At 40.8% G+C, this 22,308-nt stretch overlaps 2 protein-coding genes across 5 annotated transcripts in view; both read left to right on the top strand.

Annotated features, from left to right (window-relative positions):
- tp53bp2a (tumor protein p53 binding protein, 2a) overlaps positions 1 to 9,193 on the top strand; it is a 28,885-nt gene extending 19,692 nt beyond the window's left edge. Inside the window, exons 10-20 of one of the 2 annotated variants that reach the window (XM_005456543.4) lie at positions 419 to 466; positions 1,701 to 1,884; positions 3,953 to 4,075; positions 4,221 to 4,342; positions 4,470 to 4,860; positions 5,315 to 6,156; positions 6,865 to 7,002; positions 7,111 to 7,244; positions 7,417 to 7,583; positions 7,700 to 7,899; positions 7,989 to 9,193. In XM_005456543.4, the coding sequence (XP_005456600.1) occupies positions 419 to 466; positions 1,701 to 1,884; positions 3,953 to 4,075; positions 4,221 to 4,342; positions 4,470 to 4,860; positions 5,315 to 6,156; positions 6,865 to 7,002; positions 7,111 to 7,244; positions 7,417 to 7,583; positions 7,700 to 7,899; positions 7,989 to 8,030 (2,391 nt within the window). In that variant the 3' untranslated portion in view covers positions 8,031 to 9,193. The remainder of the gene's footprint in view (positions 1 to 418; positions 467 to 1,700; positions 1,885 to 3,952; positions 4,076 to 4,220; positions 4,343 to 4,469; positions 4,861 to 5,314; positions 6,157 to 6,864; positions 7,003 to 7,110; positions 7,245 to 7,416; positions 7,584 to 7,699; positions 7,900 to 7,988) is intronic. The other variant, XM_005456544.4, reaches the window with a different exon arrangement.
- Positions 9,194 to 14,253: 5,060 nt separating this feature from the next.
- The window catches only part of LOC100710688 (semaphorin-4G), a 29,455-nt gene continuing 21,400 nt past the window's right edge, over positions 14,254 to 22,308 (top strand). For all 3 annotated transcript variants that reach the window (XR_003213479.1, XR_003213478.1, XM_025897520.1), the window contains exons 1-2: positions 14,254 to 14,548; positions 20,039 to 20,358. Coding sequence is in view for 1 of the 3 variants with exons in the window: in XM_025897520.1 (XP_025753305.1) it covers positions 20,226 to 20,358 (133 nt within the window). In the remaining 2 variants the exon portion in view is untranslated. The remainder of the gene's footprint in view (positions 14,549 to 20,038; positions 20,359 to 22,308) is intronic.

A 22,308-nucleotide genomic window follows, 5' to 3' on the forward strand; every position in this document is an offset into this window, starting at 1 on the left:
CTCTTTTTTTTAATGTCATATGTAATAAAGGAGAAGCAGTACATAGAAAGATGTTGATGTGTGTGTGTGTGTGTTTGAGAGGAAAGCTTGAATAGGGGCTCGTGAGGTGATTTACCCACACCCTGCCTAGAATCATAATGAGTGAGCCTTTTTCTCACCAGCACAAAGACACACTCCATCCAAGCTGCTCTCTCCTCTTACTAAACAGCAAGCATCCGGCTGACATCACCCAGCAAACACATCTGAACATACTGACCAAGAGGTAGTGTGAGAGCTGCCAGCTGAGAGTCATCTCACACCATCTTAGTCACATACTTCAGAAAACAGTGACAAGGGCCAATACTGGATAGGGAAAAAAAGGGGGGATTATTTGGTATTTTGAACTTCTGTTGCATGTTTGTGCTTTTGTTTTCTCAAGAATGGCTATCCTGGTAAAGAGAGGGCTTCAAAAGAAACTCACCTTCAGGTAACTAAACTAGTATTGCAGCTATACATATGTACCTGTTTGATTTCTAAACTGAATGTGACTCGGCTCTTCAGACTTTGTTAGTTTTTGCATTTGTTTAACTTTTGTTGCTCCATTCATTTGATGGATGAAACCTACAATGGTCATTTTGTTTTAAAGGGACACAATGTAGGACCAGCTTTTGTTGAGCTATTGGCTTGAGCTGTAAGAACTCGCACCAAGTTATAGGTGAACATTGATCAGTCAGTTTTCTACGTGTGGATAATAAAAAAAGGCATGAATTGCTGTGTTTATATTGAAGGTGCTGTCCTAACTTAAATAAAGCAACAACATTTAGGAGACTGCTGTGCTGTTCTGGAGTCATTAGAGCTTAAAATGTGGTTTGTTTTTTTGGGGTTTTTTTTTTTTTTGATTTAAAACATTTTTTTTCATTTGTAATAAGTAAACATTGTAAATATGCAAATAAACTGTATTTTATGTGTCTGTGTGATATAGTAGTTCAGCAGTAACTTAACAGCCATTGCTGAGAAAGTAACTGGATATCTATGAAAGTGCTTTAAGACACTAAGGTTGGAGATGTCAGTCGGCTATTCCAGCATTTTTGTTCTGGATTATAACACCTGCTTATTCTTGGGTTTTTGCCTTCTTGTGGCATTTATCAACATTTGTTTCTATATGACAAATCCTACGCACTTGGACTCCTTGCCTGGCCATCTTTAGGTTTATACACCACCAACTTGGATAAATACAAAGGTCCCACACTAAGGTTCTTGAGAGTACACTTCACAAAACAAATTATCATTCTGAAAAAGGCTGAGCACTTCCTTGCTCACAAGAATTAATCCATGTTTTTTTCTATCTTTGGGTGGGGAGGAATAAAAACACGGCCTGCTCTGGCACCACGCACAGGCTAAAGTTAACATTTCACCCACCTAGTAGAAAGAACTTGTATAGGAGAATATTCAGGTTTCCCATTTTTCATCCACTGTGTATTTGTTTAAGTAATCAACTTCAGTGCCTTTCATTTTTGAAAAATACATTTTTCAAAATTGTTGTCAGCATGTTTTCTGTGGACTCATTTCAGCAGTTTACAGTTTTGATTATCATTCTGTCATTTATGTTCATTTGTCTAAATATTGTATTCCCTTTCTGTGGTCTACTGTAATACAGGCTCTTTAAATTGCTCTCACTAACCAGTCTTCTTTTTTACTTTCTCTACCCTTTCACTGTACAGTTGCCCTCCGATGCCCAAGCCGGACAGCAGTCGGGTCCGTCTCGTGTGGCAGCGGTCGGTCCGTACATCCAGTCGTCCACTATGCCGAGGGGCCCAGCGAGACACGATTTGCTTGTAAAACCTGCCTACCCAGACGGCACTGCCACCCTCCCAGCCCACGAGCCACAGAGCAAAGCGGGGACAGGTGAGCACCCAGACCGCACAGTCTGAAGTGTTGCTGCTCTTAAAAGTTTTTCCTTTTCTGATTTTGACTCAAATGTCATGCTGTCATTTTTACATCACCAGCTAAATTATGTTTCTTGGTTTTTTTGGTTTTTTTTGTTGTTGTTTTTTTTCAGTTAAGTAGGTTTTGTTAATTTCAGCATGATGATGGGTAAAAGTCTTCACTGTTCAGTAAAGGAGTAGAAAAGTGCTATATAAAGAGCAGTTCATTAACCATTTACCATTTACAGCAGGAGGAAAGGAGTCTGGGACACCTGCTGGTTGTGATGTCTTTTTGAGCTCAGAAGGTAGCTAGTTACTTCCTGGGTGCTGTGATCTAGCATGGCTTAGCCTGAGCTTCACAGTCTTTTTTTTTTTTTTTTTTTTTTTTTTTTAAACACTTTTTTAGGTTTTGAGTGAAGTAGTTTGAGTTTTTGTTTTGCCAAAGTGTGTGCCTCGCATGCCTTTCTTAATATAGATTCAGAAACAGCTATACAGAAAATTATTTATACCATAAGAAATTAAAGCTCCAAACAATGATGCTTACCTTTATTTTATTAAGGCTGCAAATTAGTCCCAACTGTAGTTGCTCCCGTGCTGCTTTACAAGCAATCTCTTTCGTATCTTGTTACATGGTAAACTGGGGACAGCACTAAGGTGTGTTTATGTAATGGAAGTGAAAGTGTGATCCAACCAATGAGAGACCAGAGCAACATATTGTTCTTTCTACCATCCTGCACACTGTAATTCCTTCTTATGTGCTTCATCTCTCTATCTTTTGGGATGAGAGAGTTACTCTCTCATCCCAAAATTGGTCCATCAGTAAGACTTTGTGCCAGCAGTATGCTTCAGGTTATTAAAAATGAATGATCCAACACCAAAATTAGTCATTACAAAACAACAACAGAAGAAATCGTCATCTCATGTTTTCCTATTTAAAGCAATTTCACATACCAAAGGTGATTGGAACAGGCATCTCTCCAGTCTGTTGTGTTGTTGCATGCATTTATTTCTGCATGTTGAGTTGATTTGCAGTATGGAAAGAAGAGAGATAGGGATGGGCGGGGATGAGAAGGGATCTGCTCTTTCTATACTCCCATTCCCATTTCCTCTCTATCAGGGACGTTGTGCACAGTAACAGGCAGGCTCCTGGGGGTTGTGCTGCTGTCTGCATGGCCCCTTGGGGGGGGTGGCAGGCTGGGCCCATCCAAAATCATGTTTAGAACCAGAGGAGATCTGGAGCTTTAAGGCTACTTTGTTTTTTTTGTCTTTCGAATGCATCTTCCTCAGAAGCCATGTTCTTGCTTAAGCCTCTGAAAGAGCTGCGGGCTAAAAGAAAAGGTACACACTTGTGTTTGTGTGTGTGCACGTATCCGCTTCCCGATATCTTTGCTTAGATGTTTTCATTTTTCATGACTGTTATCTTCACCAAAAACGAGTTTTTTTATCATTTCCTTGCTGGATCGTTGATCCCGTTTGCTTGTTTTGCTGCTGTTTGTTAAAGCGTGCTTGTTGAGTTTCCTCCTCAGTTCTTTTTCTGCAGCTCTAAATGGGTCAGTTGGAACAAACGCATAACCTTCACTTGAACTGACATCCTGGGTGGACTGTGACCAACCCAATCTGGTCTGGTCTGGTCTGGTCTAGAAAAATATATGGGTCTGTTGGTGTATTTGTACAGCCCTTCTTCAGATAGACCATTTAACTAAAGTGTGTAGGCACTGTGATGGAAGTCATGGTTTTGTTATGTGTTGCTACTTTTGCTAGTTGTAAGATACCCCTCCGTGCTTTTGTGGCTTATCTGACCAGAGATTTCTGCAGACATGCAAGCGAATGAGCAAATGAAGAGCAATGCAAAATGCCACAAAATCTGTTGTTGTTTTCCAAAAAAGGTTTGTTATGTATGACACTGCACAACACAAAGCTCTATGAACTTTGTGTTTATAATGAATGAATTTCTGTGTTGGTGCTTTAGTTCATTATTTCTTTAAAATCCCCTGCATCTCATTTTATACTTACTTCATCTTCTCTGTCCTCTTCTGCTGGCTCACCAGGTCTTCAGCCAGGGAAACTGGCAGAGTGGAGTTCTTCAGGTCCAGAGCTCAACACCAATGGTCATGGTTCTGCTTCAACACTGCCACGAATGAACTCTCACTCCAGCTCCAACACAGACCAAGGTAAAGACACAGGCACATACTGCACATGTGCAGAAATAAAGTGTAATCCCTTCCTGTTCCTATAAAACGAGATTTATTTTTTAAAAATCTCAAACTGTGTTTAAACTAATTTCTACATCATCTTCTCCATGTGTTTTGTGGCTAGATGATTCAGAATTGAAGAGGGACAGGAAAGTGCGTCCATATTCCATGTTTGAGCCAACAGAGGCTCCGGCTGCCTCCCTTCGCAAAAACCAGAGCAGTGATGACCTTGTCAGGGATGCTCAGGTGAGGGGGAATGAAAACACACTTTTTATGTCATCACGAGAAAAAAAAATACTAGAAAGATTTGTTAATACCTGTAGAAATAACCCTAGCTAATTTACTATCTTTCTCTTTCCTCAACTTCCATCAGTCGGCTCCCAAAGCTCCAGTCAAGGTACCTCCCCCTGTCCCCAGCAAACCGAAAGGCCCCGTTATCGTTCCCTATGGCAAACCAGGCCTCAACACAGGCACCTTCCCTAAAGCCAAGCCTCACGGCCAGCAGCCCCTCACCACCCAGAGCCGCACCCCTCTCCCACCATCACAGAGCCAGACACTCCCTCTACCCTCCAAGCAGGACACTCCACCTGCAGCCACGGTACGGCCCTTCACCCCAGACCTGCCCTCCTCCAAACCACAAATCGTAGCTGCCAGCTCCATTTACTCCATGTACACACAGCAGTCGGGTTCAGGAAAGCCTTTCCCAGCTGGTGTGCAGGGTGCTCTCAACAGGGTTCAAAACCGCACCAACGGATTTGTCAGTGGTAAGAATATACATTAAGCATCTTTATGTACACAGTTGATGTGGATGGATTCATATATAAAAAATGAAGTTTATCAAGGTCCTGAGTCTGTCCTCAGAATCTTTTTGTATTCCACACTAACTCTGTAAAATAATATAGCCCATTCATTTAATGAGGAAGACGAAACGGAAAAAACTTACAACTTGTTGTAATTAATGAATTAAAATAAATACAAAAAAAAAATATCATCAAATACATTGTTATTATGAATCGCAATGTAATAATAGAAAGCATAATGATTTTGCTGTGACATGGTGAAGGCTGCTGTAAAGAAAATCCATCCTCTGATTATCAAGTTAGTAGAAGTAGAAGGGAGAGAAGTGGTGAAATTTGTCCAAAAAAGAGCTATGCACCAAAAGATTTCTTTTTTCCCCCCCACTGTCTTAAACACTTGTTTCCTGTTTTTTGTTTGTAGTGTATGGTAAACCAGTGATCTCCAGTGGAGGCTCCCAACATCCAGAGAATCCATACTTAGAGCGTCGCTCCCCAGCCCCAGAAACTGAAGTTGACAACAATGGAACCAACAACGCAGGCTCTAGCTCATCTGAGGGGCAGCAGCCAGAGACAGAGCGCATCCCCCGGCCGCTCAGCCCTACCAAACTGCTTCCCTTCATTTCCAACCCCTACAGGCAGAGCGATGGTGACCTGGAAGCCCTGAGAAAGAAACTCTACAATGCCCCACGGCCTCTGAAGAAACGAAGCTCCATCACTGAACCAGAGGGTCCGGCAGGGCCCAACATTCAGAAACTCCTTTATCAGAAAACTACCCTGGCAGCTATGGAGACCACTGTGAACACACCAACCACTCCAACATTTACTGGAGAAGCAGCGAAAGCGGTGGAAGGATCAGCCGGACCACATGGTTCAATCCTTCCAACTGGCACCGAAAACTACCCATCAGAGAGAGGACAAACTCAGGAACCCTCACAGACCACAGGTATCAACACTCCACTTCCAGCCTTTACTGAACAGCCCTACACACCGCTGGCCATCCCGGAGACTGAGGAAATTATTCCCCCTCCTCCACCATCCCACCCAGCCCCAAGGCCAGATGATGCTCTTTTCCCACCGCCACCACCTCCTGGTCTGGAGGACACAGAACCCAGTTTGCCCCCTCCACCTCCAGAAGGCTTCCTGGAAGAATTCCCCCCATACCCACCACCTCCATACCCCAGCGGAGCAGAGCAGGACAGCTTGGGAGAGGACACCTTCAACATGAAAGCACCTGAGGTTACTGGACAGGTCACTCTGCCACCGGTATGAATCTTAATCTGCAGAATCTCAATTATAACATGGCTTTTAGCTGTTTGTTTTTGAGAGAAGAACTATTCATTGCAGTCCACAGGAGACACTACCTGTGTTTGTATTTGTGCTGCGTGCATTTTGTAAATCCTCTCACATGTTTGTTAGGGGCACATCATGAGTTACACTTGGCCCTACTGAACAGCAGTGACCTGCTCTGGTGTTATATAATTGAATAATCACCATGAAGTACTGCTATTGTTTCAGGAGAAAATGGGCTTCATTCTGCTCTCTCTAAGCCGATATCCACCCCGCTTTGCACAGTTTACGCATTCTCTCAAAAATAAACACCAGTTTACTTTTTCTTGTTGCTTAACTTCTTAAGTGGTTTTGATCTTAAGGTAACAGGTTTTAACACTGAGAAATCAGCGTTATGACCCATTTTCCACCCCACTCCCCTCCTTTTGTCACCTCAATTTGAAAGCTAAAGAACCTTTTTTTCCAAATCGGGTTGCATAATCGTGGTGTTGGAGGAATTAATTAGTTTTTTTCAGCATGTGTTCATAAACTGGATTAGCTTGCTGGAAGCACAAGTTCCTCATTTGCTTTAAGCCCACACTGAGGGCAAGAGCAAGTGGACGTCTCTTCTCTCTGAGATTTATATTTCTCTTTTGTGCTGTTCAAGATCGTTCATGTGATACACTATTATGGTTGTGTCTTTAGGGAAAGAGGACCAATCTGCGCAAGCCTGGTTCTGAACGTATCGACCACACCATGAGAGTCAAATTCAACCCACTGGCTCTGCTGCTGGACTCTTCTCTGGAGGGAGAGTTTGATCTGGTTCAGAGAATCATCTACGAAGTAAGAAATCTTTCCCACAAGCTTGTTATATATTATATTGTCACTCCTGTTGGTAATCTGCTCTGGTATTATACTGGTATTTCACTTCTCGTGGCTTCTGAATCACAGGTGGAAGATCCAAGTCAGCCCAACGATGAAGGCATCACTGCTCTACACAATGCTGTCTGTGCCGGCCATACAGAGATTGTAAAGTTCCTGGTTCAGTTTGGTGTCAACGTTAATGCCGCTGATAGTGACGGCTGGTAAGTTCATGCTCGCTGCTAGGCACGTTTATTTTATTTTTGCTTTTTTGGACATTTTTAAAGTACTTCTAGCGATCTTTACTGTTTTTCTTTTTTCCTAATACATCTCACATTTTCTCGTCTTTGTTTTTCTTTTTTTTTTCTTTTTCTTTTTTCAATTAAAAAAAAATAGGACACCTCTTCACTGTGCTGCATCCTGCAACAATGTGCAAGTGTGCAAGTTCTTGGTGGAGTCTGGAGCAGCAGTGTTTGCTATGACTTACAGCGACATGCAAACAGCAGCTGATAAATGTGAAGAGATGGAAGAAGGCTACACCCAGTGCTCTCAGTTCCTCTATGGTCAGTGAAAGCTGTTTTGTCTCTCCATTATTGTTTTCCTGTATTGTGAATGTTGTTTTTTTCCTCCCTCCCTCTTTCAGCAAAAACTCAGTGTTTAAAATGTCATTTTTCCTCAGGCGTGCAAGAAAAAATGGGTATCATGAACAGGGGTGTTGTCTACGCCCTTTGGGACTACTCTGCTGAAAACCCTGATGAGCTCTCGTTCCACGAGGGAGACTGCATGACCATCATCCGCAGGGAGGACGAAGATGAGATCGAGTGGTGGTGGGCGCGCATGGGCGACACTGAGGGTTACATTCCCCGCAACCTCCTAGGGGTGAGTTATGAATCAGCGTATTATCAGTCTAGTATTCTAGGTGTTAAAATGTGGAGTATTGATATGTTTTTTGTGTTGTCCTCTAACAGCTCTACCCCAGAATAAAACCAAGACAGAGGACGCTGGCTTAAAATACAGGAATCTCTGCACATTTCCACTCTGGCAGAACTTTGAACACACACACACACACACACACACACACACACACACACACACACACACACAGGCTTTAATAGACTGGTGAAGAAAAGGACACCTTGTGAGATGATAAGATGAGGACAGACCAAACAATATGAAGGATCAAATGTTTCCGGCACTTTTCTGTATCGACAAAAGAGAGGGAGTCACCCTTTCTTATTATTTTTTTTTCTTTTCCTTTCTTCTTTTTAATTACAGGTCATACTGTGTGCTTATGACATGAAAGGCTTTCTTTTCATTTATTTCCACTGCTTTTGTATTTAGTGTCTGGAATGTTGTCTGACGTCACAGTGGGATGTAAAAGGAACAAACAGTATTTTTTATTCATGAAAAGTGATTTTTACACTTTGGAGTAGTCTTTTAGATCTTATGTCTGGAATACTGGTTATTTTCTAACACGCTTGGGACTCTGTGTTGCATGAGGTTAATGAGTGGAGGGTGATGATGATGCCTTTGAAACACTCTGTTACTGTGACAATCTTTCAGGGCGTATTTGTCATCGCCTGTGTTAAGTCACTGTGCCTCTGTACAACTGCCCTGGAGCTGTAAAGTTTCAGCCGTGACCACTGCTGTTCTGGCTAAACAATTAGAAGAAGAAATAACAGCTGGGGGGGAATACAGCGCCGAAGCTGTTTGCTTTATCTCTTGCTGTACGTTCTGTGGTCAATGACACCTCAAAAGCTGGCCTGCTTTCCTGCAGTTGCACGTGGATGAGATGCCACAGATGATGTGTATACCTGTGTTTCTGTCATAAAAGTTAGCTAAATGTGACTGTAGGAGTTATTTTATTACAAAGCTTCATAAGAGGCTGTCTGAGGACACAGAAGATAACATGCAGTATGAGTTTGATACAGCCATTCTGTGAAGACAAAACTATCACAAACCTTTTCCAAGTAAAATCAAGTCCTAAAAGCAAAAATAAGAATTAAAATAAGATGTAACTTGAAATATCTCAAGACTCAGCTCACCACACATCAATCAGTGCTGATGTATTTATTTTTTTTGTTACTTTTTTTCCCCTTAGCCATTTTGTCAGAATTGTAACCACATATGTATTGTAGTATTTCAAACATTTACAATAAAAACTTTGTACTAAGTCGCTCTAACGTGTTTTCTTTTCAGGTGTCTTACAATCAAAAGGAATCAAACATCAATTAACATTACGCTATACATTTATATGCACAATAAAAAAATTATGTAACCACTGTGAGGAAAAAATTTTTTTATGGCCTTGTTACAAATTATTCGCTGCCATCTGCTGGACAGTAGTTGACACTACATAGTGATTTTCTCATCTTTACAGGCTCTGTTAGTCAGTATAAAGCGTGGACTCAAGATTTGAAACTGATGTTAACACAAATATGTGCAGTGGTAAACAGATGAATGATGAGTAACTTTCACTGACTTGAGACAGAGACCTTTTCAGTGATTCTTTGTGAAGATGCCAACAAGGAGCTGTTTGTGTACATGCCCATCTTGCATCCATATCAACACACATAAACAGGTGTACCTGACAAAGTGGTTACCTATCTAATCAGCCAATGATATGGCAGCAAGTCGATGCATTTGGTCATGCAGAAATCAAGCGTCAGAATGGGGAGAAAAAGGTGACAGAAGGGAAGAATGTGGCATGATTGTTGGTGTCAGAAGGGCTGATCTGAGTATTTCAGAAACTGGTGATCTACTGGGATTTTTCCAAATATCCGGTGAGCACATCTCCTCTGGATTAAAATTCTAAATGGGTATTTTCTTACTAAAAGGCAGATGTGTGTCATCTGTACTGACTCATCTTAGGACTGACAAGAGAAAAGTGTTCTATATCGCATTAATTATTCTACTGTGGAAGCAGCACAAACAAACATTATTAACAGTAACAAGACATTAGGGACACTGAAAATCCCTCTTATGTTACACTTCAGTGTGTTAAAAAAATTACTGAATGTTGCAGGATAATGACTTCATTTCCTTTTAATCACCTTTCTCCAAATGAGAGCAGAGAGTATGGTCCCAACAGAGTGGAGCCAAGGAAAGAGCATTATAGTTGGTGTACCAAGTGCTATGTGTGATATTTCTTCTTCTGCAGGGTGAACAAATAATAGGGGTGACGTAGTGCTTATGAGGTAATGTTAAGCCTACAGTGCACTTATATAACGTCCTAGTGAGATGCTTATTACATGTTTGTTACCTAATTATTACAGTCCAAAAGAGAAGAGCCATCAGTTCAAATTTAAGCGGATGATGCTATTCAGTTTCGCTTTCTAAATTTCTTTATTGCGAAAAGTTCAGAAATCTGTCACAGTCCATGTAAAACTGTCACATTACATTAGAAAAGTGCAACTAGTTAATTCCACAAAGAGAAGAAAACTTCAAAGCCACAGCAGCAGCACAGTTCAGCTGATCAAACAGCCTGTCCACAAAGAGAACAGGTCCAGCAGAGCTCAAAGTGCAAATCAACTTTGATCATTAATTTGAGATGAGTCATTTTTTTCCCCACAGTATTGGATTTTAGGTGCCTGGTAAATCCCATTTTAACAGTTATAACTCGATAATGTCTGTGGAAAATATTATTATAAAATATACGTCCGTGGTGGGCTTATATAGTATAATATACAGCGAGATCATCAGCTTCTTCAAGTAGCATGTGCTAATGACAGATAAAGATACCTGCTAAACAAAACAAAACAAAAAATCTGCTCCATCTGTTTGTCCGCAGCTCTCTAAACCTTAAATTGGTATTGTAAACAGTTAAACATGCTGAATCTTTGGAGTTAATGGAGCAGGGTATGCAAAATCCTTGCTGAATTAAAACAAGGAGTTGAGATAAATGGCTGAATTCAGCAGCAACAGTGCCCTCTGAACATGACAAACTGCATCCATTATCGGTGCATGCATTCATAATAGATTAAAACTTCTGTGTAAGCAAGTGTATTATGACAGATAGCGGCTACAGTTCTCTTTCATAATTCAGCTCCAATTGATCTCTGCAGTCCAGCAGAATGAGCCCTTTGTGTTTTTATGTGAAGACCTGCAGGGCTCGTGCATTAGATTAAATACAGTCCTATGTATATCAATTCTTGGGATAGCAACAGGGGAGAGTGTAGGAACCAGTTTTCCTCACAGACGCCTTCATTAAGTGTATAAAAAACATTCGCATTTCAATTCATACAAGAAGTGAAATCCTCCTCGCCACGAATCTTGCCTCATCTAAAAGTGCTATTTTAAACCAGGGGTCTGGACAGGAGCAAAAGCGATAGGCATGAGAGAAGAGATGGGGAGTCACAGGAGCAATTGCATCTGCATGCCTGGATGTGGGTAATGTGACTCTTCTAGTAGCACACAAAAAAGGAATTTATTAAATGGGACAATTGTAGCAAAGACCACAGGAACATCTTTAGTTTCAAACACATGCTGTTCTCTGCAGTATGCAAATATACATCTTGCGCAGCCACACAACTTTTAAAGTTGGTGAACCCATGCACCCACAACATATACTTAATGCACACTTTATTAGGTGCACTTGTTCAACTACTCATTAATGCAAATAATCATCGAATGCATCTAAACAGCAGTAATCAAATATATTTTGACATGTATATTTTGCCGGTATAGGAAGAATGAGGAAGAAAAGTTTTTTGTATCACTTTTATATGTGGCGCACTTGATGGTGCCAGATGGGCTGATCTGCTGGGATTTTCCCACTCAACCATCTTTAGGGTTTTACAGAGTGGTCTGAAAAAGAGAAAATATCCACAGCAGCAGTTCTCTGGGTGAAAATGCCTTGTTGATGTCAGATGTCAGAGAAAGGCCATACTGCTTCAAGGTGATAGGAAGGCAAGTGACTGAAACAACCACTCCTTACAACCAAGGTATGCAAAAGGGGGCTTGGGCTAGAGCAGCAGAAGACCACACAGGGTGCCACTCCTTTGAACATTTTTCCGCTCTCCTGATTGGAAAAACGTTGCCTGGTCTGATGATTCTCAGTTTCTGCTGAAACATTCAGATGGTCACACTTTGGCACTGATACAGCATGGATCCACCCTTCCTTCTTCTGTTTTTTTTAAATTTATTTCATTTGGTTCTTGAATGAGGTAATCAGTTATGTTAACCTAATCACTGTTCAGTTGAACTAATCAGTGGTTTTTCATCTTTCTTCTTAGATTATATGTTAATGTATGCAGCACTGCATTTCTTGTACCTAACCAGGACTGTCCTCCTCACTAAAAGTTGATGGGATTCAATTAGGGTCAGTATTCCTCCTAGTTCTGCAGTCATTATTAGAGCACAGTTCGAACTACCTGCTGATGTTTCGCTTCTTTAACCCTGAAACATCTCAGAGTGGTGGAGCAGCAGTTGAGATGTCTCCTTTCTACGCCCTGCAGCTGGCCCTGGAGGTATAACTTCTGCAACCAACTTTTACTAGGAATGTGAAAAGCTCCATTTAAAGGAAGGATAAGTGATGACCGGGATGACAGTCTTGGTCAGAGAAGGTTCCCAGAGGCGATTTTCTCTGGGAACCTGAGAGCACGGTTGAGATCCACTCCCAAGATCAGCTTTCACCTCCCAGGAACACTAGGGACCGTGTCTACTGTGAGCCGGCGTGGGCCTGATCCTCCTTCCTGATGAAACGGATCTGCCTCTGGGATGTTACTGCACTGGTGCTATTTCCCTCCAGCCTTGTACCTCCAGTATTTTGGCCAGGTTATGCAGAACCCGGATGTGCTGCTATCTATACCGGCAGCCTCAACAGAAAGGCCCACATGGCCGTTCTGTTGAGTATCACTTCCCAGGCTGTCCATCTCCCTTGATGCTGGCCAACAGCCTTGATTTTGTATGAATCCTCTCCCACCTGCATCACCTCAGAGATAACCAGATCTTTTCCCTTCTTCTTGTGGGCTTTGGATCAAAACTTGGGTGTGGGCCCCCACCCAAGACCCATCCTGCCTGGTTGAGGCACACCTGCAATCTCCTGGTGATTCAATAAGCCGATGGCTTATTCAACTATCTGCGTCTCAACATATGAATAAAAGTCTCATCAGAACATTTACATTTTTTTGTAGGTTTATTAAACTCTTAAAGCTTTTATTTTTTAATTTTTATCAGTAAAATATTATTTTTTAATGAACTTTTATGTTATGTTATTGTAGTTTTTTTTCTTGTATTTGTTTATTTTTTATTATTTTTGTTTTGCATTAGTATTGAAACTAAGGACAACCTTAGTAATTTGTGACCTTACCGAATTATAACCAGGATTATAATTATAAGACTAATGTAACAGACAGTGGTAGAGTCTGTGTAAAGCTGAACTGCATCATTTTGTATTACAGAGAGTGGTTTGTTTTTCTCAGACAGTCGGGAAAATAGGAGAAAATGTGCTGCAGGCAGCAGGACTGCTGCAGTCTCTCATGAACAAACTGAAGGTCGACAGGCTGTGTGCGTGCGTGTGTGTGTGTGTGAGTGTGTGTCTACATCTGAGAGATGAACTACTGAAGAAACTTTATCTTTCATACTTGTAAGCATGACAAAATGTACTCATAAGGTGAGATGTAATCTCTATTTTCTCATATGATGTATTCAAAATAGAGATTAATAGATATTGTTGAGTTGGTTTTCCCTCAGACATTATCAGGATATTGTTTTCCCAGTCATGAGAACAATGTTATCTCAAAAAGCTATACTGATTAAATTTACAAACAGCATTAAATGCTAAATAAATGCTAGCTTAACATAATCTTTTTCTCTTTGTCAGAAAATACCAAAAATACAAATATCTAACAAAATAACTTTATTTTTATATTAATTTTATTTACTGTGCACATCAATTAACACCAACACTTGTAAAAGTGCCAGATTTAACCACACGGGCGGGGGGGGTTAAATCTGCAGGCCCTGACAGTTTGGTGGCATTTGTAAACAGTGAAAGAAAACTAAAGCTGTAAAGGCATCTGTGTATATGATGATAAAAGCAGACCCACAAACATAAAAGTCCACTTATAAAAGTAAAACTTGTAAAACTTGTCAGTTCAGCTCTGTGTAATTTTCTCCATGTACGCTAGGTGTCAGTGTGGAGCCACGGCACAACTTTAAATGAACTCGGTTGCTTTTTGTTGCCCACCTTTTCCCCCTCCACTTTACCTCTGTACAGCAACTCCAAGTGGAGGTGTTTGATGGGACAGTGAAGCAGTATAACAGCAGTATAGCCGGTGATAAAAAGACAAAGAAGTCTCTTGATTCAGAGTAAATAAAAAATAAAAATAAAAAATAAGTAAGCGTCGCGGGAGGGCGGGCCACCTGTGACGGCAGCTGAGTGGACGAGCTGCGAGTCTGCGCCTCTGTCAGTGCTGCGTGTCTTTCAGCGGGTGTTTGCGAGAGTGCACAGGCAGGAGTGTAAAGTCCACTTGGATTTTCTGAAGCTCGAGGAAACATACATATCCTTTTCTGCGCACGAATACAGGTAAGAGAGCCGAAACACTACCCGATCTCTGCAGGGATACGAGATACCTACTAAATATATGATTTAGGCTCCCGTGATAATACCTTTATATCTCTTTAGTGTCAACGGCGGTGCTATAGTAAGAGTGTTAAATGTCTACAGCGTGATTCTCTTTAAACAAATTACTCCTTTCAGTTATTGTTATACAGATTTCCTACATTATATTTCCTACATGTTTAAGAATACTTACCTGTCTATTTTTCTTCTTTCTTTTTCTCATTTACACTGAAAATAAATAATTTCGGTTCATTTCTGTGTTAAAATTGAGTCTTAATTGAGAGCATACTGCGTTATAACTTAGTGGATAAGTGCGAAATCTGTTTTGCATATGAAAAAGCCAGCTGAGCAGCTGTGATCAGAGCAGTTTGAACACACCGTGATCGTGTTTAAGGTGCTGGAAGAGGTTGATTGATCTGTTAAAGGTGGCCATCTCCTGTCCAGCCATAGTGATCTAATCATCATTAGGCCTGCAGTTAAACCTGTGTGGACCCGCTGGACCCGCTTATCTACCTGTCTATTTAAAAAAAAAAAGAAAAAAAGATCATGACTTGAGAGGTAAGAGGAAGAAAACAGTTGGAAGACATGTGCAAAGAAAGGTGTTATTGTTATGCAGATAGTGTCCTCGATGGTCCCTTCTTGTTTTACTCAAAGGATTGGTGAGCCATTTTTTTGTTTTTTGTTTTTTGCTCCTGCATTATTAAAATGTTGATTTTTAGTCCTTTCTAACCATGTTTTCTGTAATGCCTTCAGCAGCGGCCTAACTCAATATTTTGCTGTTATTGAGATTTAGCTCAGTCCAAAGGGACAAACTTGATAAAGCTGTGTGAAAACAGGAAGCCCAGAATGAAGTCGCCACCCTTTATTAATGAAAATTAACAGATTAGCCTCCTGGTTCTTTCTGCATCGAGGATTTTGTGTGTTTAGTACAAAATTATGGTCTTGTTTTGCCTTTTTACTTGCATGCCTATGCATCCTATTTTTTTATTTTTTATTTTTTTAGGGTGTCTCCTCAAATTTAAGTGCTCAGCGATAGAAAAGGTTGCCGGCAGAAAGATTGTTGAAGCTTTCTGATGCAAATCTGGATATTTTCCCCCTAAATACTAGATTAAAATTAATTGCAAGGCTGCTGCTGAGTTGAAAGATTCTGACAAATACCACAAACAAGCTGCAGGATTATCAATGATGGCAAACAAAATCTTAATAATACAAAGCATTGCTTCTGTCAGAATGACTCCAGTGTGTTAAAGGTGGGTTTAAGGGGCTCACTGTACCCCGATTGTACAAAGAGTAAATACTACAGTCCTCTGAACAAATGGAGTTCAGTTCAGCTGGCGTCCTTTTGTCACTCTGTGAAATGAGACTGTTTTAAAGCAGTCTGACTGCCAGTTGAAGCAGAGCTCAGTGGCTTTGACTATAATCTTTTCTACCATTTGTTACACTCACACACGCGCACACATCCAACTCAACAACAGAGTTTGGAGTCCTGTGGGACCAGTGTTGTCTGTTGATGGAGCTGTCGCCGCTGAGCTCCAGTATTTTCTTTTCAAGCAGGTTTATGGACGCCTCAGTTGGCTGATAAAATCCATTTCCGCGAATGGATGTCATGGGACAGAGAGCCGTCAGCGAGATCAGGAGGAAGGCAGATTAGGAAGGTCGTGAGCAGTAGAGCCTCTGTGATTTCCCCTGGATTCGGCTCATTTCGTTTTCAGCATTTCATTCTCATTTCATTCTTTCAGCGTCTCCTCAAAGTTTTGATGGTGTGCTCTGTGGCCAATTAACAGCTGAAAGCTCCTGCATTCATGGGGTCCGAGGTACTCAGAGGAAGTCAGGAATAATTGATTTTAGATGACAGAGAATTGGGAATGTGACAATTATGGGATTTTTCTCTGCACTGCTGGACTTTCTGACAGTATTTTACCTTCTTGCTGACTGCTTTCTCTCCTCTCTTTCATATTTTCTTTATCTTACTGTCACATTACGGTTTCATTTCTGCGTGAACAAACCCCTGCTCCTCTGAAGATTATTAGACCACATCAGGACCGCTGTGGCTGGCTGACTGATTGAAAGGATTTGCACCATGACAGCCCATTTGAGTGATTTTGTGTGCATGAGTCAGATGAATGACTTATTTCGATCCCCTCGGCGCACCTCCTTCACCACCTTTTAGGAGGAGCTCAGACAAAAGTGGGAGCCAAGTTGATGCACCTTCAGTGTTTGACAGGTCCCATGAGGGGTAGCACATGCTCAGAGGGGAGGCAACAGAAATAATTAGCTTTTGCCAAAGTAAAATTGGCAGTAAGGGAGCAAGATAGAGCTGTGAAACCCTATAAGAACTTTAAGGTTGGTGGAAGTGTAGTATTTCTCAAATGGATTAACTCCAGGAAATAATAAAACATGTTTTATATTATTTATATAAATTTTTCAATTGGTAGTACTTGTCCGCTGGCCATTCACTCAAGTTCAGCAGAAATACTTTGAAATCTGTCACTTTTGAAGATTTCATAGATTTTTTTTTTTTGTCAAAATAAAGAAGCATAAAGGACTTTGTTTCTTCTTTTCTATTACGTTGAGGGAGTACGTGATCTTTTTAGGAATCTTTTTTAAATGCAGCCGACTTTAAAATAAAAAAGCAGTTTTTGTCAATCAGATATAACAGTTTGTTTTATGTTTGAATGTTATGCACCATTGAATGCTCGTCATTCTGAGTTTCAGTTGTATAAGTCACATGGTTTTTAGTCAGGAGTCTTGAGTTTCTTAAGTTTTTTTTTTTTTTGACTTATCATTGTGCAAGTCTGAGAGGCACTAAAACTTCTTGGTTAGGTTAGGGAAAAATAGGTTTGCTTTACTATATTCTACGTGCACTTTTTCATATGATCGCTAGAAATCTCCTATAGTATCAGGGTTCTTTTATGTTTATCACAGATTACAGTGAATGATAACACGTCTGCTGGACTATCAGAGAGCTTCCAGGAGGGCTCCCACTGGATGTCCATATTTATGGAAGTGATTGCAGTGCCATTCAATGGAATGACAACAATCAAAATGAGTGGTCTGACAAAGTACTGCATTTAGAATGATTAAAGAAACAAGCGCGAGCAATATATCCCCGACATATGAGAACATTTTCCCGAACATTTTTCATGTTTATTTATTGCTGCACCTTCTATATGATGGTCAGACTTGTGGCTGCAAAGCTTTTTGGCACACAGACTGTGTTTCAGTAACAATTCTGACTCAGAAGTGCGTTAAACAAGCGCAGAGTTGTGTATTATCTGTTTCCCCATTATTTAAAGTGTCTGCGCTTTTGTAAACTTTCTACTATGTTATTATAGACAATTGCTTTTCTTTATGTGTATGTGTGTTATATGACTGCAATGAATGTTGTGTATGGTATATACAAGTTCACTCAGGCCCCATTTAGTAAAAAAAAAAAGAGTATTTCCAGTTATAGTCATTTATACTTGGATGTATTGCTCTTTTCTGGGAATGCCTCAGCAAGATTATTATATAGAATCACAGGACTCTGTGCAGAAGTTCAATTCTGACTCGTTGACTGTGCCAAAAAGCTGCAAAACCAGCCCAAATCATCATCACACCACCACCGTGCTTGACAGCTGGTATGAGGTGTTTATGCTGCTATGCTGTGTTTGGACATTGTTCCAGACGTCTTGTGGTTTGCTCAGATGCACCTTTGAAAACCTAAGTCGTGCTGCTATGTTCATTTTAGAAAGAAGAGGCCTTCTTCTGGCAGCCCTTCCCAACAAGTCATACTTGTTCAGTCTGTTTATAATTGGACTGTCTTAACCTTAAAATGATAAATGAGGCCTGCAGAGTCTGAGACGTGGCTCTTGGGGTTTAATTTTTTTTTGCAGTTTCTCTGAACATTGTACGTTCTGATCAAGTGGGGAATTTGCTGGGAAGTCCGCATCCACCAGGCCAACAAACTGCTAGAATTTCTGCTTTTGTGATCACACTTGCTAATGATAAACAAGTCAAGTGCATTTGATTAGCAGCACCTGGCTGCTACTTACCCTCTTAACCACTATGAAAGCAGTAATTTTTCACAGGATGGCATAAGGACCTGTGCAAACTTTTTTTTCACATGACTACATGAAAATGGGGGAGCTGGGGTGGAGGTGGGTTGCAAAGCAGCTTGTAGAGACAGCAGCAGCAGCTCTAGAGAGGCTAAAGCAACCTTCTTTGAAATGCACTGATTGGATGAACTGGCTTTGTACATTAGCCTGCCAGTTCATTAAAGTCTAATTACCTGTCTGTGTGCGTGTACATGTTCCTACCTACTGTTAACCTCGCATTTTGTGTAGTTTCTCTTTTGTCCGCACCTGCATGCTGCTGTGTTCATCTTTAATGTTATGCAACACCGAAGCCAGCTGTTGTCATGGTGTCAGCCTTGAGGGACTGCTGGGACTTTCTGTGAGAGCACACACATGGTTTCTCGTGCTAATGGCTTCACCTTTCTGCCCATTTCTTGCCGCAACCTTGTATGTGTGTGTAAATAGATTTGTGTTGTGCATGCCTATGCTCACAATGTAAGGAACAAATAGGCTCCCTGGAGAGTCACCTGTTTGCAGCGCTGGAGGCATGTTTTGTTTGAAAAGAAAGTGCTAAAGAGTGTGACTGTTTACATTTGGAACCGGGAAAGCAGTTCAAAAGGTTTTATTCGTGTGAGTGTTTAAATGAGAAGCCGAGAAAGGGTGTAAGTGAAAGAATGGTGTTACCATAAAATTGGATAATGCTGGTAATGAGTGTCTGTCAGTGTTTTCTCAGTGCCTGTGTGTGTGCACTGGTGCATGGTATAGACACACACATACACACCACCTCCTTCTCCTCTGCCCACCGTCACTCCTTTCCCTCTCTGTAAGAGGGTCTGGCGGAACAACATTGGCATTCATATCACAACACACACATATCTTTGAAATGATCATATTTCACAATCTTTCCACTCATGCATTTGGCTCCCGTCAGGTATGTCTGCTGTTTTGAGCTGGCTTCACACCTCATCGATCTGGATTGCTTCACATCGCAGTTTAATCTTCAAGTGTTTGCTCGTTATATCGGCACGTAGCTCTTGTTTGACAGTCGTTGTTTGGTTAATGATATTTTCAGCCCTATGTTTGTATCCGACAGCTGCTGCTCACACACACACCGCACTCTTTGCAACATGTAAAGCCAGACCGGTCTCGCAGGGCAGCATTGATCTGCGAAAGCCTCCAATATTTTACTGAGCAAATCCACTTTGTATCTCTTTCATATCTCTGTCGTCATCCCTGTGAAATTCTTCCACATCAGCTCATTTAATGTGTTTGAATTCTGCTGTTTAACTTCACCGGCTTTTCTTCTTTCTCAACTTCTCTGACTTTTTTAAGGTGTCACATTTTTAATCACAGACTACTGACGCTGTTGGCTTTGTGTGTTTTCTTTCTTTTTTTTCAGGTTTCTTCAGCGTGGCGAACAAGAGGCTGCTCGCTTTCCTCCGAGAGCGTTGGTGTGCTGTTTTGTGCGTGTGTATTTGTGTGCAGGGGTGTTTGTGAGTCACAGGGTGAATATGCCAGTGTGAATGCCTGTATATACATATACATCCTGATTGGAGAGTGTTTGTCCCGTGAGGTGCTCGGCGGAGATGCAGCGAGGTGTGTCCTCTGTGGTGCAGCTGCTGCTGTTGCAGGGCTGCTTGTGTGCCGTGGCAACCGGCTACCTGTTCAGGACACCCCTGGACCTGGATGTGACTCCACGTGTCACTGTGCTAAACAGCGGTAAGGACAGACATGAACACGTGTTGCACCTTGCTTTAAAATCATCAGTACCGAAGTTTACTCCACCATTAATTAGTGAACTGTTAGAAGCTGTTTGCAATCCATAATTACAGACACAATAATTTAAGTGAACTAATTAAATGTTGTATGAACATTGCATTTTTAATTTTTTTTTTACAAATTCAATAATCATGCACAGTACAGGCTGGAAAATGTAACTTTCGAACTTTGTAACCTGTGGCGCCTGTTTCAACCAGCTGCTGAGACTTGAGGAGAATTCTAGGATGTCGTAATTGACCAGCCCTGTTCAGGTCTAAATGGGGTTGAGGTCAGGGCTCTGGCTTTGCCGTTATAAAACATGACTTCTCTGTGTTTTCAAGCATTCTGTTGTTGTTGTACTTACACATTTTGGGTCACCTCCTTGTAGCATCACCCAGACTCAGGCCTAAGAAATCGCTTGATTTAGTTTTGAATTCATTGTCCCATAAATTATTGCAAAGTGTCCAACTTCGGAAATGGCAAGGGAACCCGAAACTGACATAGTGATGAGGTTTTGGTGCTGGTGTGCAGTGCATTTCTTTCTTCCTGGTTTTTGCGCGACTTTTTTTTCCCCCTCAACACTATCTCAGAAATATTGCGAAACAACATTTAAGCCGGTTGTCTTTTGAAATCCTTAAGCATCTTATGTCATTTTTTTTAAAGCGTTCCTGCACACAGCGTTATTGACACATAAACAAAGATAGTAGCAAGTCAAGATTTCTGTTTTCCTGTTGCCCTTTTTTTTGTTTTTTGTTTTTTTTACCTCTTTCAGAATTGCACATTGTGTTCTTGGTGTACTCTTTGCAGGACGCCCACTCGCAGGGTGTGGAGAGTAGCAACACTCCTGGAGTTTCTTCATTTATAGACAGTTTGTCTTATTGCGGACCGGTTTTTAGAGATGAAGAAGTAAGCTTTTAAGAAACTGCTAATCTCTCTAATGCTCCTTTAAGTGTCCTGTAAGAAATGTTGTTTAAATTGACCAGTTTTTCTTAATAAGTGCAGAGTTAGTCAGAAATCAAACTTTGTGTGCCCTTATAAATAGGAAAAGTGTTTTCAACAACCCAGCATAGGCTGGATATAAAAAATATCCACTCTTAATAGTAAAGTGGGGTTTAAGGGCTTTAACTATCTGGTTGAAAAAAAGTTTGAACAGAATCAGAATCAAAATACTTTATTAATCCCTAAGGAAGATATGTTTACAGTTGCTCTAAGACAATAAGAACAGTAACAGACTGAACTAAATTAAATAATACAATATATTACAAAGTTTAAGAAAAAGGGTGTAACTATTGCTCTGTGTACTGTGCATTAGATAGAGGAGTCGTGCAGGCAGGAATGATATGATAAATGAATTATAATATAAATATATATATATATTTTTGTCTCATCATGAACACACGTGTTTCCATTTAAAGTAACAAGTTGCTACCACATAGGCAGATTCACCCCTAGCTTGTCACTTATCTGATTTACAAAAATGGCTCGAATGCTCATCTCAAGGCTTTGAATAGGAATTCCTAAACCAATGGGTGATATTGCCTTGGCATAGGGGTTCACTTTTGTTATTCATCCTGAACTATGAGTGATCACCCGTTGTAAAGATGTGAAAATGTACCACTGACTGAGATGTAAATCAGACCACATTTTAATGACTAATCGCTGCAGAAATCCTTGGATTTCCAAGCATTGCACAAACTTTTGAACTGTAGATAAATAGCTGAAGATGACTCATAACTCCGTATTTATTTCGCTCTTTACGTGCAGTCATCAGTCATCTTTTTATTAGAAAGCTGCTGATTGTTTTCTAAAAGTAGACTTTTACAGAAAAAACTCCTCACTTGTCCCTTTTTCTTTCTCTGCCCCTTTCTCTGTCTGCTTTTCTTTCTTCTCTTTTATAGCACCTTTCCCTCA

The sequence above is a fragment of the Oreochromis niloticus genome, linkage group LG13 (genome assembly GCF_001858045.2).
Source record: "Oreochromis niloticus isolate F11D_XX linkage group LG13, O_niloticus_UMD_NMBU, whole genome shotgun sequence".
NCBI lineage: Eukaryota > Metazoa > Chordata > Actinopteri > Cichliformes > Cichlidae > Oreochromis > Oreochromis niloticus.